Source organism: Sander lucioperca, chromosome 9 (genome assembly GCF_008315115.2).
Source record: "Sander lucioperca isolate FBNREF2018 chromosome 9, SLUC_FBN_1.2, whole genome shotgun sequence".
Taxonomy (NCBI): domain Eukaryota; kingdom Metazoa; phylum Chordata; class Actinopteri; order Perciformes; family Percidae; genus Sander; species Sander lucioperca.
Window position 1 is genome coordinate 1476423 of NC_050181.1, and position 20870 is coordinate 1497292.

At 39.5% G+C, this 20870-nt stretch overlaps 1 protein-coding gene across 1 annotated transcript in view; it reads right to left on the reverse strand.

Moving 5' to 3' along the window:
• The window catches only part of col15a1b (collagen, type XV, alpha 1b), a 60480-nt gene extending 43550 nt beyond the window's left edge, over positions 1-16930 (reverse strand). The window contains exons 1-2 of the mRNA XM_031287764.2: positions 16756-16930; positions 16442-16506 (exon numbers count right to left, since the gene is read on the reverse strand). Of these exons, the coding sequence (XP_031143624.1) occupies positions 16442-16506; positions 16756-16820 (130 nt within the window). The 5' untranslated portion in view covers positions 16821-16930. The remainder of the gene's footprint in view (positions 1-16441; positions 16507-16755) is intronic.
• Positions 16931-20870: the final 3940 nt, after the last annotated feature.

Sequence of the window (20870 nt, forward strand, 5' to 3'; positions counted from 1 at the left end):
CTACCTCCTTTGAGAGCTAAGAAATGTAGACTGATCATTTCTCTTTGTGTTGTCTAGCATTTGGATTTACACTTGATCCACCTGTTTTTATGCACATTTTATGCACACCAAGAAGCAAACCTCAAAATATCTCAACAAAGTTTTTTCACTTGGCTAAGTGAGTCCTCTGATATCACCCTCCACTTGGTTGTTCTCTCTCCTACTGTACAGTAACTGCCTTAACTGGGGGTTGTTGGTTGTAAGTGCTATCTTGAAATTTGATCAGACCCTGGAAGCCATGCTGGTCAGAGCACACCATCACACATAAACAGTTGTGGGAGGAAATGTGGTCTCAAATGGAGCAGATGATTGGTTTAAGATTTAAAGAAAGGGTAAGGGCAGGGAACCCCCCCAGGGGGGAAGCTTGATTGGTCATGGATTAGCAAGGGATAAGGGGGTGTGGAATGGGTTGGGTTGAGGATAGGTTCGAGGGGGTCAGGAAGAGAGACAGGGATCAATTGTGACACTCCATCACAGTGAGACCTGGCAAGTCATACCACATACAACCAGTGACCCTGCTCTGGGCCCTATTAAACTGAGGTGATCCAAGGGGTCTTATGACTATAATGGTTAGCAATTATGTGGATTATATCCAAGCATGTAAAAATGTCTTTAAAGCAGTATCCATTAAACCTTATGAAGTTGCAATGGCAAACTTGTTAGCACACATCCAGCAGAAATTAAGCAGCATTAGCATTAATTTGGAGTCAAGTTTTTTGGCCAAGTCCAAAATTCATCCTTCGTTTAGATCTGTTTTGGTCCCCAACAATTCTGAGAAGCATATCTGACTCAGCTCAATGCTCCCCTATGTTCACCAGCCAGTTGCTAACTTTGTCTGTTGGTGGGACAGGAAGAATACAGTTGATTTTGCTGGAAACAGTTCCTGCTGCAGCTGGACACAGGGTTTATGAGAGTGGTGAGAGTGAAGCAAAACAGTGAGCTAAAATACCCCAATTTCAGAACCCGTTGGCTATCGGCCAACAATCCAGCCTCTGGGGGCAACAACCAATATTCCAGGTGTTCTGATGTAGCCAGCAGCTACCAAACCAAGACTTTCTCTTCCGTGCGCCGGTCTTTGTTTATAGTATGATTAGAAACTAGATCCAGCTAAATAGATATCTGCATATGAAAGCAGATAAATAAATACAAGCTAATATAAAGCTAAATCATCATCAGACTTAGCCAATGGGTTCCATCCATTCTGTATGGATTGGTTTCCATACAGACTGTTTACCTGCACACAACCAAAGGCAGCTCAAACATGCTTGGTCAACACCACTCACACAAAATACAAACGAAAAACCAGAACACTTCCGATACCAACCTCTTGTCCCATTTCCTACAGATCCAGATATGTTTATAGAGATTCAAACTGAAGAGTCAGGTGGTGAAATGTGGGTTCGTCACTACAAGCAACCCCTCCATGCATTGTTAAAAGATATATAAAAACTGACCATCAATCCTCAGTAAATACCATAGAATTTTATGAATCGTGTTTTGGATATTAGGCTGTGGTGGCAATGCCAGAATGCATAGACAGATGTTACTAAGCTGTTACCTACTAAACTAGGACCATTTTTCGTATTCAAGGGTACGAATAAATTGAAAGGAAAAGATCGCTAACGTGGCCTCGATTAGGCATTATGATGTTAACAAATGACAAAAAGAAAGTAGCAACTTTTGTGTGCAATATCTGGTTGAAAAGGTTACTAGAGTTTTTTTTCTATACATGGTGACCCCATTTGGGGCCTCTGAATTCCAAGAAGAGTAACCCCTTCACCCTTCACCTCTCGCTCACTTCCCGCTCTACCTAGCAACTGCCCCAATAATAAACTATAATTGGTTTACTGTCACAGCCAATCGCACGGAGATCCTATGAATTTATTTATAAAATAACCATTTAAGTGTCTTCCGAAAACAAAAGGGAAACCACATGACCAGTAGACCCTAAATTCCTAATCATATTTAATCAGTTGCTTGATGCTTTGGACACTGTAATATGTTACGTTATTATCTGAAATATTTCTTATAGTCAGGCTTACACTCAATTAAGTCACACAGGGCAATGATAAGAGAACCTGTAACATAGTTCACACAGGCTAGCACTCTGGCAACATCTAGTGGTCAAAAACAATACTGCATGCAGACTTGAGTAAAGAATAGCTCAGAACAAATAGCCTATGGTTTGAATGTGGTCATGTTACCTCAATAGAAACTACCAAATTAAAGTAAGTTACAGGACAGGATCTGCACATCACATCTGTTTCTATGGACCATGTAGTGAAAACGTGCATTTGCCAGACATTTATGTTTAATACAATTGGTTGAAATGATACACCATTTAATTAACTTTAAAGGAAGTCTACAAGGTGGTACATAAAAAGTAGAAGCTCAGCTTAGAAATTATGATTTGGTACAAACACATATTTGTGTTTAGCAGGAAACTGAATAGGATTACAAATGGGTGTGAGGCTATCCTTCTTCCTAGTATATTTGTAGTCACATTAACCAATAAAGTACATGCAGGGACTGGGAGTGTCTGACAAGTTTTCAAATGAGCAGAGAAGTCAAATGTATAGATAGAAGTGATGGATGGTGATAGTAGTATACAAACCTGACCAAACCTACTGAAAATAAGAAAAAGGATAGACCAAAATAGACATATCCAGGATCACTGTTTTGCTGTATGAAATGAAAACTAATGTAATAGTGTTACATAACATCCACTTTGAAATCAATTCAAACTAGAGACCACCATCTTGTGATGGGATCGCACTAGCTGCGGCGCCAAAATCAAGACTGGGGAGCTCAGTGGGGGCCCCTTCCCTACTTCCTACCCCCTTACCTCCAGCGCCCTTGATCAGACCACCCATTTTCAAACTTGGCCTTCATTTTGATCTCAACTACACACCTGTAAATTTCTTGACAACATCTTGCACTGTTGTGGCGCTACCACGGTGACACAACCTTGGTAGTTCCAGCTACACACACACACACACACACACACACACACACACACACACACACACACACACACACACACACACACAAGGTGAAAACAAACCAGCATCGCTGTCGCGGCTGCTAATGAACACATTACATGATGGGTAGTGTTGATGAAGAGAGTTCATACTTGGGCTAGGGGGGTGCGTCAGAGAAAGAAAAAGGTTGGGAATTACTGCATGAAAATATTTCACATGTTTAAAATAGTTTACAATAGTTCTGATAATTTACCCATACAAAGCATCCGTGCCCAATTAAAGGGTAGATCTGCAGGAAAGAGGAACAAATTGTGGGAGATAAAACAATGGCTAACTCTACCTACTGATAGTATTTCTGTAACCATCTAACTAACTGTCCGATTCAAAGATGAGTATGTTGGTCAAAGCTGTCACATAAGAATGAGTTAATTCCTTTTTTTGGGTGTTTACACGTCCTACGTGTGTGTTTGAGTGTACAAGTTGGTCAACTCTGCCAATTAGAGCGGAAGAGCTTTTGGCTCATTTGCCAGTGTTTTTGTGCCAGAACAACACAAGAACTCATTTATTGGGCACTACAGACGCTAACAATGTTTTGTTTAAGTTTTAACTCTAAAATGACTAATTCATTCAGCTAAGCCCCTTAAGCATGACTACATCTTTTACTGGTTCTGTCAAACAAGCACAAGACCATCTGTGCCACTCAAAGGGGCTTTTCGTGTTGTATTTCTTTTGTGTATGGGTGTGATTGTGTAATATATTTGACTTTTCCCCAGCAGGTTTGATTGACACATCCTATTAACCAACCCTAAAGCAGAAATGTGGGTGGGCGGGCTGCGAAGGTCAACAGAGAGGACCTGTTCTCAGGTAATGGAATACCACATATGCATTTTCAGACATTTATACACATTCACACTGTAGCCACTAGGCAAGTAGTCAATGAAGCCTGTGTTGCAAAGCTGTTTTTCTCATGCACCCAGTCTTCCCTGCCTTCCTCCCCCCCTCTTCCGTTCCCCCTACGATGTGTTTTCATTTTATATTTCTAGGCCATGTTCAGTCAGGAAATGTTGGAGTACATTTATAAGCTTGTATTGGAAAGACCAGCCAAGAAAGGCTGTTCAGCCACAAAAAAACTAACTCTGTCATAATGTGGAGTGGTGAGTCATTATCCACATTTAGTCTAATTCAGCCAATACAGGCAGAGATATGCCTGATATGCCAGTACATCAGGCAAAACCTAAAACAAAGTAATTAAGTCATTTTAGAGGGGGTTGCTTTTTTAACCAAACTGCTTCAGGAAAATATTGCAAATATCTGGTTGTGATCTGGATGTGATCTGTGAACGAAGCTAAATGAAATATAAATGATCGACTGAAGAAACAAAAAAAATAACACAAAACTTGTCCAGTGACAGAACAAAGAAGAAAGACGATATCAGCGACCAAAATCAGACGTGAGCATAGGTGGAGTGGACAGTGCACTATCCCAAACTTCACTCCACCCTTTTCCACTGACATGAATCATATAAGGTAAATTCATAAATTACAGACAAATCTAACTCAGTATCATGTTTTTCACAATGTTTTTAATCCTAAGTTGTCCGAGGGTGAAAAAATAACTTTCAAACAAGTATATCTGATGTTACCATATTGTCACGTTAAACTTTGCTCTCATGATCTTTTTGAATGGAGATCTTAGTTTCCCCAACTTGTAATTTACAGCTACATCACCGAGGGGCAGCAGACTTTTTCGCTGTGGCTCTCCATACAGTTAAGGTTCAGTGGTGATTGCATGAGTGGGACAGGACCTGTCTGTCTGATCGAATCCCCTTTGTGTCTAGGACGGCAGGTGGGAGACAAGAAAATGCCTGGAATGTCAGAGATGATGTTAGACGTGCACATGCGCAGACACGCAGACACGCACACGCATGCACGCACGCACGCACGCACGCACGCACACACACACACACACACACACACACACACACACACACACACACTACACTCTTTGAACCTCTAACTCAACCTCCAACCTCAGAAGACAAAGGGACTACCTGCAGGCAAAGGGGCGGTGTAGCCTGGGAGTGAGTTACAATCTATCAGACTCCATCAATGTATCTTCTGGGTGAGTATGAACAACAGTTTGTGTGAATACAGTGAATAGAACCACTAAACCCTGACTGTAGGAATATCTGACTATACGAATATCTCCATACACACCTGTTGTTGTCATCGGTCAAATCAGTGGTGGTAATAGTAGCAGAAATATCAGTAACGATAATCATTATCATCCCTGTTACTTTTGTGGTTATTATTACAGTAATAGTACTATTGGTAGTAGTATCCGTGGTACATGGGTTTTAACAGCTATCGTTTAGGAGACAGGGTTGTTTTTAAGTATGCCTATTAAAATCTTTTGCGGGAAATTAATCTAAGACATGGGAAAAGAGGGGGAGGATGTGCAGAGGAATGGAGGGACAGAAGAAGAGAAAAGAAGCAGAGGGGGCTTCTTTAGGACAAGAAAAGAAAAGAGGAAAGATAAGAGGAAGAGAAAACAAGAGAAAATTGAGAGTCAGAGAGGTTATAGGAAGGAGAGTTTGACCCTAGGGTAGGATTAACCAAACAACTGACCTGCCCACACACACACACACACACACACACACACACACACACACACACACACACACACACACACACACACACACACACACACACACATATACACACACACACATGCATGCACGCATGCACGCACGCACACACACACACACACACACACACACACACACACACACACACACACACACACACACACACACACACACACACACACACAGCTCCCATTTAAAGCCAATAGAGCAGTAAAATTTAGATTGCATGGTGCTGAGTGACAAATCATGTTGTACTGTGTGCTGGCTTCATCCTATCAAATAAATAACTTAAAAACTAGCCCTGGGCTGACTGATACACACACAACTATTATACACATACTGTATTTTATCTTCTTGTTGTGCATGTAATATTGGCAGTGGAGCAACAGTTTGAGCTGTCTTTCAAAAACATATTAGGAACCTATCTGAGAGGAAAGTGGCAAGAAAAAAGCCTGTATCACTAACATTAGGGCAGACATCCAGCCAATTACATTGGAGAAGTCATGGGGCCACCATAACACAGCCTTAGATAGAAACACACCTGACAAGACAAGTCAAGAATGTGACTTCATTACCTTAACAGATCTTAACAGATTATCTAAATGTTACTGAGTGGACAGACTGTGCTTTAACTATGACTCAAACCTTAAAAGGTCTTGTGGAGTTGTCAAGTATCCAACCTGCGGAAGTGTCCAGCAAGAATCCCTACCTTGTGTTGTCCATTATGTGACCTTTGACCTCCCTCTGGAAGGAGCCTCTTCACAGGCATCATGCACAGTGCCAAGTTATGCTTCTATGCATTACCACATTATTATATCAAATTCATAAATAAGCTTTAAAACTACGAGTTGCTCATTGTAACACACCGAATGACAATTATTACCCAACTCTGCAAAAGAAATCACTAACAGTTTGTGTCTATACTGTTGTGTACAGCCTTTATAGACTGAGTTGTTGGTTGTTTAGACATTTTTTTTTTGCTGTTATTGCCTTTGTAATGCAGAAAGTTGCAAAGTAAAATTGTCAAATCTTTTTTCTCAGTTTGTCTGTTTGTCCTTTTTTTATGATTCCTTTTTTTCTGGGAAAAGATGGCCCACTCACTTTTGTACTGGCCCACCCAAAATAGCAGCCAAGCCAGTTTGAAGGCCATGTAAAAGACACATTTTTAATTTTAGTCCTAAAACGAAAATACATAAGTGGCATGTGATTGCAGCACGGGCTCTGCAACAGGATAATGATTGGGTTAATGAATTACAGACTGCCTGCCGATGCACAGGTTATTAAGACAATAACCTTTAGACTCAGCTGACGCTATAGATGACCACTGACTAACACACACATGCACACACACAAGATCACTCAATACCACACTGTATGGCCTATAACATATTTGATATAAATGAATACATTGTTTGGAGTTGTTAGGAGGTCAGAGGTGGACATCTGCAGAGGGACAGTTTCCATTACATCAAGTGTCCTGGCTTTCACCCCCACACACAACCCCCCCGCACACCATCCTCCCACTTCAGCCCCTATAATATACACAATCACAGATACAAAAAGAAAGAGATCATCCAGTGTGCAGCTCAACGTTGTTTTTTCTAGTGCCTGCTGAGATGCAGCTGGAGGGACAATGCAAAAAGCTAGACAGACAGACAGACTAAAATGACATCAGTGGCAAAATTTGGTCTGATTTTCTCAGACCAAATTTTTCTCATTTCATTTATTTATAAGGACAGCACACATTAATTAACATTACTGTAAATGTGCCAATGTTTGCCAGCCAGCTAATTTTCAACTGTAGTTCTTTGGCGAGATGTTTTGCTACCAGAGCATTTGTATGTGTTTTGTCATTTCATTTTTTGTATTGTTCAGTCCTCAGTTGTCAAAATCTTGTTTTGCACAAAACCTCTGCTAAACATTTGCTTTTGTTAAGCTTTTATGTAACAGACTGATACCACATTCAATTTGAGAATGTATCTAGGTGCCATAAACAAACTGGAGACTGACAGGTTTTTTCCAGCTCTAACAAATGTGTCGACATTACAACACAATAGATCTGTTGTATCATGACATATTGCATTACTATGATTATTATAATAGATCCTATTATTAGCTGATTTTATACATGAAAACTAGTAAATATGTTATTACATACAATTTCTTAACTTACTTTAATTAGTGTTACATGTATTATAAAACAATCTGATAAGAGTAATTTCTATTCATGCCATATTACAATGTGTGCAGACAGAGATCATTTGAGATGAACTGATATCTATCGAACCAACCATGCCAGTCAATCAATTGTTTCAAATATGTGGTATCACAGTTACAAGTTGCACTATTTACATCCACCTGTAACCTATTTATACATGTATAGGGCACAGGGCAATGAATGTTTGTTTGTGTGTGTGTGTGTGTGTGTGTGTGTGTGTGTGTGTGTGTGTTTGTGCACGCGGGGTGTTGGGGGTGTTTGCTCAGCTGCATGTCTTGTTCTAAGAGCAAACGACCCCTCAGAGTTTCTCGCATGGACTCATCTCCTCCTCCAATTTGAATGTTAATGAAACACATGGGAGGCACTGTAATGGGGAATTCTTTCACACATCTGATGTGAACTGCCTAAAATGAAAGACAACCTTCAGAGAAATGTGACAGGAAAATATTATCTCATGTTCGCTCCACTGTCCCTCTGGCAGAGTACCATCTATTGACTTCCACCCACCAAAGTCGCACCACAATATTCACTATTGTTCAGTACTGGAGAAGTTAAATGCCAGTGTGGTATTTTTCCATTTGTGTCTCTGTTTGTGTATCTGTTGAGACTTTCTTTTACAGCAGTGCAGGTGGAGATATGTACAGTTGCAGTCAACACTAGACTGAGGTGTAATACTGTTTGTGAGCACAGAAACTCAGATAATTTCCCTTCTCTTGAAACACATGTTGACATACAGAAGGAAATGTGAGTATTCCTATTAAGGGACGCTGTCAGGTCATTCATTTGCATGTGTTGCAGGCAGGAATTTAGAGTTTCTGTCTAACCGTTAATTGATCTGGGACATTTTTTCTTATAGTGATGAATTAGTCCTAAGTGTCCTGAGTACATTCAGTCCTCCTCTGGTCAAAGGAGTAAAAACATTTCAGTGACCATCTTAAGCTGCAGAACTCTCCTATCTTGCGAGAAGTTCCTAAGGAATGGTAGATGATACAGAATGCAGAAACATAGTGGGAGGCAAAGGAATACGATTTATATAAAATTAAAACATATGTTCAAAGACACAATAGTGAAAGGTGACTGATTATGTCCACAGAAAGAAGTTGTGTCACCTCTACAGAAATCAAGTCTTTGCAATTAGCTTAGTTTTAGGATTGTTGTAAACGGTCATTCATTTCAAGCCTGTGTAAAAAGATTTAGCCCCACCCAAACTTTCAATGTGATAGGCAAAATTGTCTTTGAGATTTTTTATGAATATCTTTTTTAAGTTTTGAACTTAATGGTTGACCAACATCGTTCTCACTGCACCTTTTTTGCAGTGAGAAATGGTCAGCGGACTCAGTTGAGATATACTGTCAGAAGCACCATCAACCAAAACAGTGACTAAAGAGCCTGCACTCAGCAGCACAACCACACAGCCTCAGGGAAGGAAGTGAAGGAGAAGGATTTGAGCTGCCATGTTTAATTCACAAGGTAAACAATTTAAAGGTCAGCTGTGGCATAGAATGGCAAAACACAGAACCTGTGACAGGCTTCTATCAAAATATATCATTTTTCTTTCTGTTATATACAATCACAATGACACGTGTACGCGTAAGAGGACACATGGGCAGGTGACACAATTAGGGGTACACACAAGTTACGGTTTGGGTTATACCTGGGGTTAGGAGTCATAGTTCGATACAGAGGAAAACACCCCGAATGCAGACAGTTTACTGTCTGTTTGAAAAGACAGTAGCGCAAGTGTCAAAAACAGACAGACAGCCAAATTTAGTTTTCCTATAATTAGATTACACAGGAATTGAGAATATGTACGGAGTGTTCGCGTAATATTCCATTATACTCCCCATAGAGGACAGAGCAATGGCCACAACATATATTCTTATGAAGATGTTAGTAATTTAGTGTTTTAACAGACATATTTGTCCTTAAAGGGAGAGAGTGTTGGTGTGTTTGTGTAGTACTCTCCAGCTAATTGACTATCATTTCAGGAGCCACAGACTCGGACCTAAATATGCAAAAGCACACACACACACACACACACACACACACACACATACACACACACACACACACACACACACACACGCAAACACGCACGCACAGACACATACAGAGAAGAACTTCCATCCTTTCCCTTAAAACCAGTTATTGAACGTAACCTCAAAATCATAAAGTGAACATGAAGTTGTACAATGGTGTCACATTGTGAGTAAAGTAATCAGTATGACAAACTTCTAAAAGATAGTGTAGTGTTTGTGGGGGTCACTTTATTTTTCCCACTCACAGATCAAGGTCTCTGTTCAAAATGCAGTTTAATTCAGGACCTGGCTGGCTCTGTTTGTGACTATGTTTAAGTCAGAGAGAGAGAGAGTAAAAATCTATAGTGAACATAGCAAGAAAGGTAAAATAACTGCCTTCTATAATATGAACAAATTTGCAGGTCAGGTTATTATTGTCAGTCCATCCACTAATTACTGGCTGAAAGCATCTCATTAGCTCTTTACTGTTAACTCACTTTAATCTCAGTCATGTAAATGCCTTTACTACAATGATCAGTCTATGGTAGATGCTGTGATGGATTGTGGGCTGAGGAGCTTCAAGTCCAACATGATAGAGAGCAGATGCAGAAGGTCGCCACTGACGGTGTGTATATATGTGTGTAAGTGTGTGTGAGAAGGAGAAAGACTTATATAAGTGTGTGTGTGTGTGTGTGTGTGTGTGTGTGTGTGTGTGTGTGTGTGTGTGTGTGTGTGTGAGTTGACATGTACACTTACTTGTACACTATATGGAGCTGTGTTTCCTCTCTCCCTTGTGTCTGAAGCCAAATCCAGCAGCAGTGCAAGACAAAACGGAATCAAACTAAAGTAGATCATTTTCTTCTTCTGTGAACTGTGAAAGGTAACTGTGTGGGTATCCTCATTTCTTTGCAGTAAAGATAAGTTGTAAAAATACTTTAGCAGAAAAACAATTAATTTGGTAGCTTCAGGCTTCACCAAACATTTAGACTTCATAAATCCCCTTGATTATTGTTGCTTTAAAATCTTGAAATACCGAAATAAAGAATTGATATGAGTGGTATCAACATGAGTAATGCGTGACTTTCCTCCAATAACACAACTACAGTGAACTAGATATGCTGAGCTGAAAATGAATTGACAACAATTTAAATTATTGAAAAAGTCACTTTTCAAGCAAAAATATGGTTTCGCTTCTCAAATTTGAGGATGCTGCTATTCTTTGTCTTATTTGAAAGTATCCTGAATAATTTTGCTTTAGGGACAAAACAAGAAAAAATTAAAGACATCACATTGGGTTCTGGGCTCTTCATTTATTACTATTTGTTGACATTGAAAGAGAAAATGATAAATCAAAAAACAGATGAACTGATAATTTATAATAATAAGTAGTTACAGCCCTAAAGTGAACGCCCAAATGTTTAATTTGATTTGACAGTCCATATATATATATATATATATATATATATATATATATATATATATATATATATATATATATATTACCAAGTTTTACTAAAGAGCAATGTTCTGTGTATTCACATGTAGAGCGGGCAACACCAGTGCATGTACATGTCTCAAAAAACAGCCATGTGTGCACATAAACAGAATGTTAATACTCTCCTCGAGTAAATGAAGTTTTAAATCCTCTAGCTTAGTAAAAAGCCTTTCTTTGTATGTTTCTTGCCCCAAAGCATAGAGTGGAACAGATACACAATGATAATGATTCATGGTACTTTTTTAAACAGTAACTATGGAAACGATGTACCCAAACAACAACAGTTTCCTTTCCAAAAACCATTACAAGAAGAGCTGTAAAAAAAAAAATCATCAAGTCAATCTAATACATGCTTCTGGTATGAGTTGAACTTCTCCTACAACAAACAACAGCCTTTTCTCTCCTCATTTTGATTCCACATCTCTATTCCTCTATACATAATGGGAACCAAGGTTAAAGAACTACATCATCTCAGTGAGAATTGCATCATGGAAAACACAAGACTGTTTTCAACTGAAAGTCATGAGACCCTCAAAGAAACACCCATTCTTATTTTTAAGTTTCCAGTGACTGATTTATTTCCCATTAAAATCCCATAGTGCTGACCGTTACACACATGCAGCAATGACACCTTTTACAGTTGGCCCATTGTGCCCAACTGTGTTCAAATCAAAGTCACTGTGGCTGAATGAGCACATTCCAGACAGGACACCGCTGCAGTGAGGGCGTTCAGTTTTCTAATATACTGAAGACATTTAGGTAGAGGCTCTTTCATACAGCTCTATGACATTCATGCTTGCCAGGTTTTTAGACTCATAAAACGCTAAATGGAGCTTGGTGGGAGTTTTATTCCAGTAACATCAGAGACCAAATAAGGTCAGGAATGGAAGTGGCAAACTGAATATGATTAAAATAGAGAAAACTGTTCTCCACAGCAGAAAACCTGTTTTCTAGAGATGTATATGGTTCATTGAGCAAACATTTAATAACTGATGACATCAAAATATGGCCGATATTGTGGATCTCAACAGTAATATAACGTGACTAAGTTTTACAGTACAGAAGAGCACTTCGTCCAAAGCAGACTCCTACTGGGCTCACCTCACAATCATTTATATTGGCTAAACATGGAATTCCTTTCAGAGCAACTCAACCAACGGTAAATGGAAAGTGAAGGTTCCTGGAGGAAGGAATAAGGTTTGGGGGGCACAGGGTGAAGTTTGGAGTGTGGAAAACAGTACAACAACAACATTTGCTTTTTTAAGCTAGAGTTGTGTGTCTGGAAATGTAGACACTAAAATGATGCTCTCAAAAGACTGAACACAGATTTCAGGTGTCACAGATGGTTTTTTGTAAAGATTGCTGTTCATAGAGAAACAACTAGACAATAGAAAATGGCTAAATGCAAGGCCAGGGATTTCAGATTTATTTTTACGAAAATGTGTTAAATAATAGGAAACAGGATTTCTGTGATCTTCTAAAATCAACCCTACATAAGAATGTTGATATTGGATAACTAAACTCCAGACTGGGGACATTTTTTTTACATCCAACATTGTCTGTTAATAGCATATGGTATGGTTAAGGTTAGGGAAAGATTGTAGAAATGGCAAAGAAATTATGGGCAAGGTATGGTTGGCTAAAACACTTGGTCAAGTTTACAGTAGGTACAAAATTGTGATTCACTGATTACAAGGGCAAACATTGTAGATCTGCGACACTTTGAACGAATATCACATCTTGCCCCTCTCTATGACATCAGGCTTTAGACCCCGCCTGAGTATCCCCTTTTACACAGAGATTACGCAATACTGCCCTAAAGAAGATCCACCATAACTTTGGTTCTGCTTTTTTACCCTGAACCTAGTCTGGCATTACCAGACCTATCTCCACAGCGCTGTGGAGTAAGGTCTGGCTACACGACAGATACATTCTGGGATATGAGAAAAAAATGCTTTGGGTTGTTTACATTTCTTTAAACCAATCACAATCACGTCGGCTTTGGCAACACTAAGCTCTGGACGCAGCGAAGGTGGCTCTGCAAAATAGTCTCGGGAAGAAACTTGTTTTGGTGGAACATTTGCACCCTGCAAAAGAAAACGCCACATACAGTATTAAATAAAGTTAACTGTACACTATACAGTAACGTGAGCTATATAAATTAGCTGGATACATGGTTAAATGTAACTAGCTCTCGCATCGCTGTAGGTACTCGCTGTGTGTAACCCTAACCCGTCCACAGCAATCCCCACCAATCGGTCTCTTGTATCACTGTGTGTACTTCGTCCACAGCAATCCCCACCATTGGTCACAAGCTCCCAGTTAGAGAGTAAATGCCATAAACATATTCTTTGTAAATCTTTACAATCATTCCCTAAAAGAACCAAGCACGCCTGCCTTATTGCCTTATAATTTCCTGAACCGAAGGGATTTTGAGAATTGCAACACACAGAGAGCGGAAGCGGATGTTAGACAATAATCCTGGAAATGTACTTGTGTTGATCCAGACTACACTGAACCAAATAACGGCGACATAATGCTGCCCCAGTGTATGATTTTAGATAGCATGCCGGAAGTAAAAAAAAAAAGCATGACGTGGGGCACAACAGCGTTGCCGTCTAGTGTGTATGTGTACGTGTAATCCCGCCATGGCGGCTGTCCCTTTCATACAGGCGTTGATTCGGCTCTGTTACTACGTCTGCTGCCGGCTTAATGGCGGAACACCTCTGTCTCCCCATTTTGTGTTCATACCTTTTATACAGAATGGCGACCAAACACCAATATAGTCGATATAGTTGCAATAAGCATTGCATCCAGGAATTCGTCATAGATTCAAAGTGATGACATTTCATTTTCTTTGCTCATGTGTACTGGAACACTGCTATTCCAAGCTAGTTTTGGACTTAAACATATGATTTTCTAATCACAAGACAGTCTCTCTAACCATCAAGCCTGTGGCAGTCCACAATGTGATGAGCTGTGTTCAGTGTGAATAGTAAATAACTTCTAAATCCTGCAGAAGCACTGATCATTTCTGATCTGTATTCTCAATCTGAAGTGTATTCTCCACATCCAACTTCAAAGCTCCGTGTGAATCAACCCACGCCGTCCTCTCTGATGTTCTCAAGCACACAAACAACAAGTGCAGTGCAGATGAAACCCCTCACACCATTACCATACAAACTAAACACTTCATTTCTCACCCTGGTGCAGCGTTTGACCTGTCTGCCACTTCCAGCTACCTCATTGTACACACATACACACAGAGGGTAAAGAGGGCAGAGGAAGCCCGGTCTATTGCCAAACAAACAAACTATCTCTCTCCTACAGAGCTGTATAAGAGAAGTCTCACAGCAGGGAGTAAATGAAAACCACAGCAGCAGAGGTGTGAAAATGGAAATGAAAAGGGGACTGACCATTATTATGGGTCTCGTAATGGGTCTGTGAGGGAGGAGTGGATTACATGAGATCCGAGTCTAGCCATGTCATTAAGAATCGATGGATTACATTTTTCCTTAGTTTTTTGGCATGTTGTATTTCATTGCATCCTTTGGATCAGTCTTCCAAAAGGGATTTGTGAAATTTTGGGGGGGTCTCTAAAATACTGACAACATGGTTTTTTGCTTGCATTTCTATTTTTCTGTATCTTCATCATCATGGATCATGCGTAAAATAAGGCTATTATTGATGTATAATTCATGCATGAGGGTGATTCATCACTAATTCACTTTAATAAAGATACCGGCCTCCATGCTTTTCTTGCCATTACCATCAAAGCGTGGCAGTGCAATATCAAAAACTTCACTCACTTTAAAGATCAGAAGAAAAAAAACGTTCTTGTCCAATCGCCATTATTCATGAGTGAAAGGTTGATGTGATCATTAACTGATTATTTATATAGCAGATGCACTGACAGTAGACCTACATGCTTGCAGCTATGAAAGTTTCTTTGCAACAAGAGTGACAGTCAGTCTACTTTTTGAGCAATCACATACAATCTCTTCTCTCTTACCCACTCCATTGTAGCTAGCTAGCTAATTAGGCTAATGTTAGCTTCATGAGATAGCTTTTGACGTTTTAATGTTTTAAAGCAAGACATCTCAAAATTATGTAGTATGAAATGCCCCTGGCCTTGGAAGAACTGTTGGGTTAGATACTGTATAAGCCACTGTAGTTAGCATTTCTGGCTAACTAGCTCAGTAGGCTACCTTAGCCACCATCTTTAAATAAGTTCGTTGGCATGTCCGGCTAACTATTTTCTTAACTTCAGTACCTAAGCCCGTGTTTCTTCCAAGGCCAGGGACATTTTATACTATATTATTTTGAGATGTCTTTACAAGGTTCTCGTTTTAATACATGTACATTTTAAAACATTAAAGTCAGAAGCCATCTCATGAAGCTAACGTTATTTTAGCTAATTAATAATTAATGCTAATCAGCGATAAGTTTGCAGCTTACATTAGAGCAAACAAACACACTCATATATCCATTCCTTATGCTTTTAATCCTGTACTTTTGGTTTTGGAAAGGGTTAATAAAAGAAACCAACATCCAAAGTCTTTAAATACCAGAGTATAGTTCTGTAGTCGCACTACAGCTCCATACACACTGCTTCAACATGCAGAGAAATCCAAAGCTTGGAAGACTTGCCATTCCTAGTTATGGTTTGCCGACAGAGCAAACCTTTTCATATAAAATCTTAAACAAAATTTACATCTGCGCCTAAAAAGGCAATCTATCAAATTTCTCAAAGAAATCTAACCTTGTGACAGACAATAACAAATGCATTGTAAAGGCCAGAGTGCCATAATTCCATTTCAAGAAGCCAATTCCATTACCAATGAAGAATGAAATGATGATCAATATTAAAAGACTTAAAAAAGATTAGTTGGGACTATATCATCAACATGAAGAGGAGCTCCTTTAATAGGGCATTTGTTGGGTCAATGCCAAACAGTTTTTAGCCCTTCTGTTCTCCAACACAGCTGTATATTTCTTTACAGCTACAGTATTGGGAAAGAGCTGCAGCAGCATAAATCTTACCTTCTATAACCTGCAGGGCAGTGGCCAGCCAGCACAGCAGAACTAGATGCAGGGCAAGAGACCACCTGAGGAGACACATCAGTTACATCATGTAAGTTGCGTTTTAGGCAGACTTCAAAACATTGAAAAAACATTTGTTCATTTAAAATAGCTGATGTAGGGAGTGAAATGTGTTTCATGTAGAGCTATGAAAGCTGCGCATAGAATAATTGTTGCTACATAACAGGTTTAACTGAAGTAAAGATATGAGATGGATGGTCAGGTAAAAAACACTCTATTTTCTAAAACTTAGAAGTAATATTTAATTTGCTTACCCTTGAAACATTTTAGCGAATAAAGGAATAAAAAATCCAGGTTTAAAAATGAACTCCAAGTGCATGTGTGTGATGAAATTCCGGCAAACTCTGTGGTCCCTCTGCCTCTGCCTCACTGTGCAGACCTGAAGTCACACTGCTTTTTTTTCTCTCTCTCTCTCTCTCTCTCTCTCTCTCTCTCTCTCTCTCTCTCTCTCTCTCTCAGTACAAAGGCTCTCTCAGTTCTGAGCTGAGTGACTCTCAGACCCACAGAGTTTGGAAATTTGACTCCCTTAAAGGAAAAAAAACTCCCCCCCCTACTCACTCAGTGGACCCTCTCTCCTAACCTGCTGCTTGAGTCAAGTTCCTCATACTAATGATAATACGATGTACATTTATGGCTATCATTTAAGTTAAATCTTTCCATCTGTGAATCTATCTTAAATATGTCAAATTCTTTCCAACTCTATCCAGACCATTTTATTTCATGGTAAGTGTAGGAATAGAGTGAGAGTGATAATAGACTGAGAATAAATATTCCAAAAACACGTTAATCAATGAATGAAATAAATTAATTATGTGAATACATGAATAGGGATGTATTGCAAATAGCATGACCGAATTAATCTCCCAAATAAATGTATGTTTGTTCAAATTACAACAGATTAGCTGACACAGAAAACCTGGGACCAGGTAGTATTAATCCACCACAGGAGTACTGGTTGTTTTCTGGTTCTTGAGGCATTTAATGAAGCTGCCGTGTGTAATTTCCTGTTTGCACAGTAGGCTACCTAATGATAATTTAGAGGCTATACACAGGGAGCATACATAATATACACAGAAGATGGAAAGTGGGGTGTCGATAGGGGCCCAACAGCAACTTTTTTTATTGCACTTAAAGGGGACATATCAGTGCTTGTGCACATTAATTTGGGTATCTGGAGTGCCTACCAATTCACAAACTTTGAACTAAGACAACCTAGTCAGTTTTTTGTGGGCTGCCTAGATCAGAAAACATGGGATTCAACAAGCCATTCAGATTTTGCTTCCCTTCCTATGTCATATGAAGGCTCATCAGAATATGCCGCCCCCTAATCTGAGTATCTCCACCCACGGCCTGAAGTCTACCTTTGCAAAGGTGCACCCTTTTTCTTGCAAGCCACTAAGAGCAGACTGGGCTTTTTCGGCAGCGGGACCTAAAGAGACAGGAGCTAAAACAGTATTTCAGACGGAGGGTGAATACAGGTACAGTATATTCAGACAGACAGTTTTTGAACAATAAAGCATGTAAACATGTTCTAGTAGAAACCCAGCATACAAGTATGAAACTGAAAATGAGCATGATATGTCTCCTTAAAAGTCCTGTCAGTCAGGAGCCACATCAGGTAATAATGCAGGACCCACCTTAGTTCAGATTTTGGGGCATCTGTGGATCTGTGGCTGTGAGGCCGGTGCCCACTTTGCCTGGTTTGGAGAAAAGAGATTTGGTGTTTGTCTTTCCTCCACATTTAAAAAGTCAATATATTGGAGATACAAGGTTTTTATGTGTAAGTGCCTTGTTCAAAACCACAATAATAATGGTGGCTGAAAATCATTCTCAACAGTTCAGTCTCAAATCATTACAATCAGAAAGGAGTTAATTGCCACAGTAGTTAACCTACGTGGAATTTGCCTTGGTTATAGGTGCATACATACACAAACAAACATATTAAAAATAATAAGAAATAATTACAATTAATACAACAACAAAAAACAGAAACAGAAAAAAATACACACAAAATAGCTGTTTAGTATAAGAGAAAGAAGGCTGAAAGGATTTAGTGCAGAATACAAAGAAATTATAGTATGTGCAATGGGCAGATGTATAGTCCAGGACGGTTAGTGCAAAGTTTAGTGACTAGGGATGGGGGGGGGGGGTCATAGAAATCCTCTTGCTTGTTGCTTCCACATTAGACGTAAACTCACTCCCTTGCCTGTGCATGTGAAATACAGTATTGAACACGAAGGGGGTGCCTTTGGCTGACCTGTAAATGTTTGGTTTCTAAAACTGAAAAGGAATTCATATTTTCAAAGATCATTCGTGTGTTACACAAAGACCATTTACTCCAGAAAGTTCATTTGACTCAGACATGTAATTTATGCATCGCCTGTTGTTGTCTGGTTGCTCTCTGTGTTTTTGGAGCTTTAATCAGTCAGACAAGAAAATATTGTTATAGTCACACCCTGATACTGACACACTGACCATACTGATCACAGACACTGTGATGCTTTACAATGCACAAACACCCATTAGTCGAAATCTGGTGTTTAGTCTTGGGATAGGGAGTTTGACCAGTTTCCGTGACTTTCTTGAAAAAATGACAACAACCCAAAAACCAAAACTTTGAATTTGAAAGACCAAAAGACTCCAAAAAAAGTTCCTGACTGTCAGTGGCTACCTGCTGATCAATATTCATTTTATTATAAATTGGGAGTTATGTAGCTGACTCTGTGTCCCACAGCGGGAAGATACACAATTGAAGGCAGACAGCTATCAGATAGCAATCTTCAGATTAGTCTGTGTTGCCTCAGGATAAATGAGTTTAACATAATTTCGAAAAGGATTTTTAAAGAATAGGTCCCTTTGTTCTTGAAGAAATACAAAAATTCTACAAAAATATTGTATTTTATTACACATTTCCCAGCAGTGTTCAGAAACAACTGATCCAGTTAGTGCTGGACTTCTGTCCCAAGCCAGATGAGACAAAGCTTCAGGGGTCAACAAGATCAGAGAGAGTCTCAGTGAAATTATCCATGTTTTGATGTTCACACCCCACTATTAGCAGATGCTGGAATGATAATGGCTCAGAGAGAAAAAAAAAAGAAAAGCTACACACCCTTTCTCCTCTTCCACCTTCATCCTCTGTCTTTACAGACTACATTCCCTCCTAAGCCACATTGTGCTTTCAGTCTTTAGCTCTTCTCCCAGCTTAAGCTCTCAGATAATCCATCCATCCATCCATCCATCCAGATAAGATAAGAGAAATAAAATGCTGTTCCAATATTACTGGAAGGTCAGTGGAAGCTGTGGGAAGATGATGGCTGTGGTCAGCCTCAGAGATAAACCTGTTGTTAGGTATATTCTAAGGCATACCTGCCATAACACACACATACAGTACCACATAATACATATGCAGAAATGTTGTATCAGCCAATATAGGACATCTCTCCTGCAGGATAATTACTACAGGCTGCACTTCTATGCAACTTTAACTGTACTTACACGACAGGAGCGAGTTGGCAAAAATCTGCAAAATTTTGGATGATAAAACCTCCCACATTTGCATAAAGTAAGATGTTAACCCATCATTTTCCCTTCTTGCTTTTCACGAGCCCTGTGACCTGTTTTAAACAGTGACACTTGTGGTCATTGTTGTTTTTATGTGGATCCTGGCCACCATACAAGATTCCCATTGGTGAAACAATAAAGTGTCAAATTGGGTTAACTGTCCTGAATCATAGCAAAAGACAGCCTGTACTTTTAAGTGAGCAAAGAGTACAGATTACAGACAGCACATAAAGTAGCAGAGTTGTAGTTCAGAGAATGATCAGAGCATCAGACCGAGATTGTTGTTGTTGTTGTTCTGTGCGTGCTGACCCAGCTAACCGCTGTGCGGGACAAACAGGAAGCCATTTATCCAAGGCCAAGTTTCCCCAAAGCTTCTTACTGCAGCTCCAAGATTGTCTTTGTTCTTTTGTGAGATAGAGACAATGATGATTTTAGGATTAAATTGATTTTTGGAAACTGAGCATGGGCCAGTTATGTAAGAGATGACAACAATCCAGCTCAGCTCTCATCTGTGTCAGAGCTTCTGGTATATGTTACAATAGTGTAACAGTAATAATGGCAGATGCAACTATGTAAAAAAAGAAGAGGGACAACAACACATTGATTCAGATTTGGATGCTTTAAGTTTCAGTTACTGAACCATTACATGTTTAAAAGATGAGGACAATCAGAGAAATCACTGTAATCTACATCTGACTGACCATTCATTCAGCTTTGTTTCCTTTGTATACAGACTTCCTGCTTTGATGTTTCCTGCCTTTTGTCTGCGTGTGTGTCTATATTTCATGTGATGTCATGGGAGTTCCCA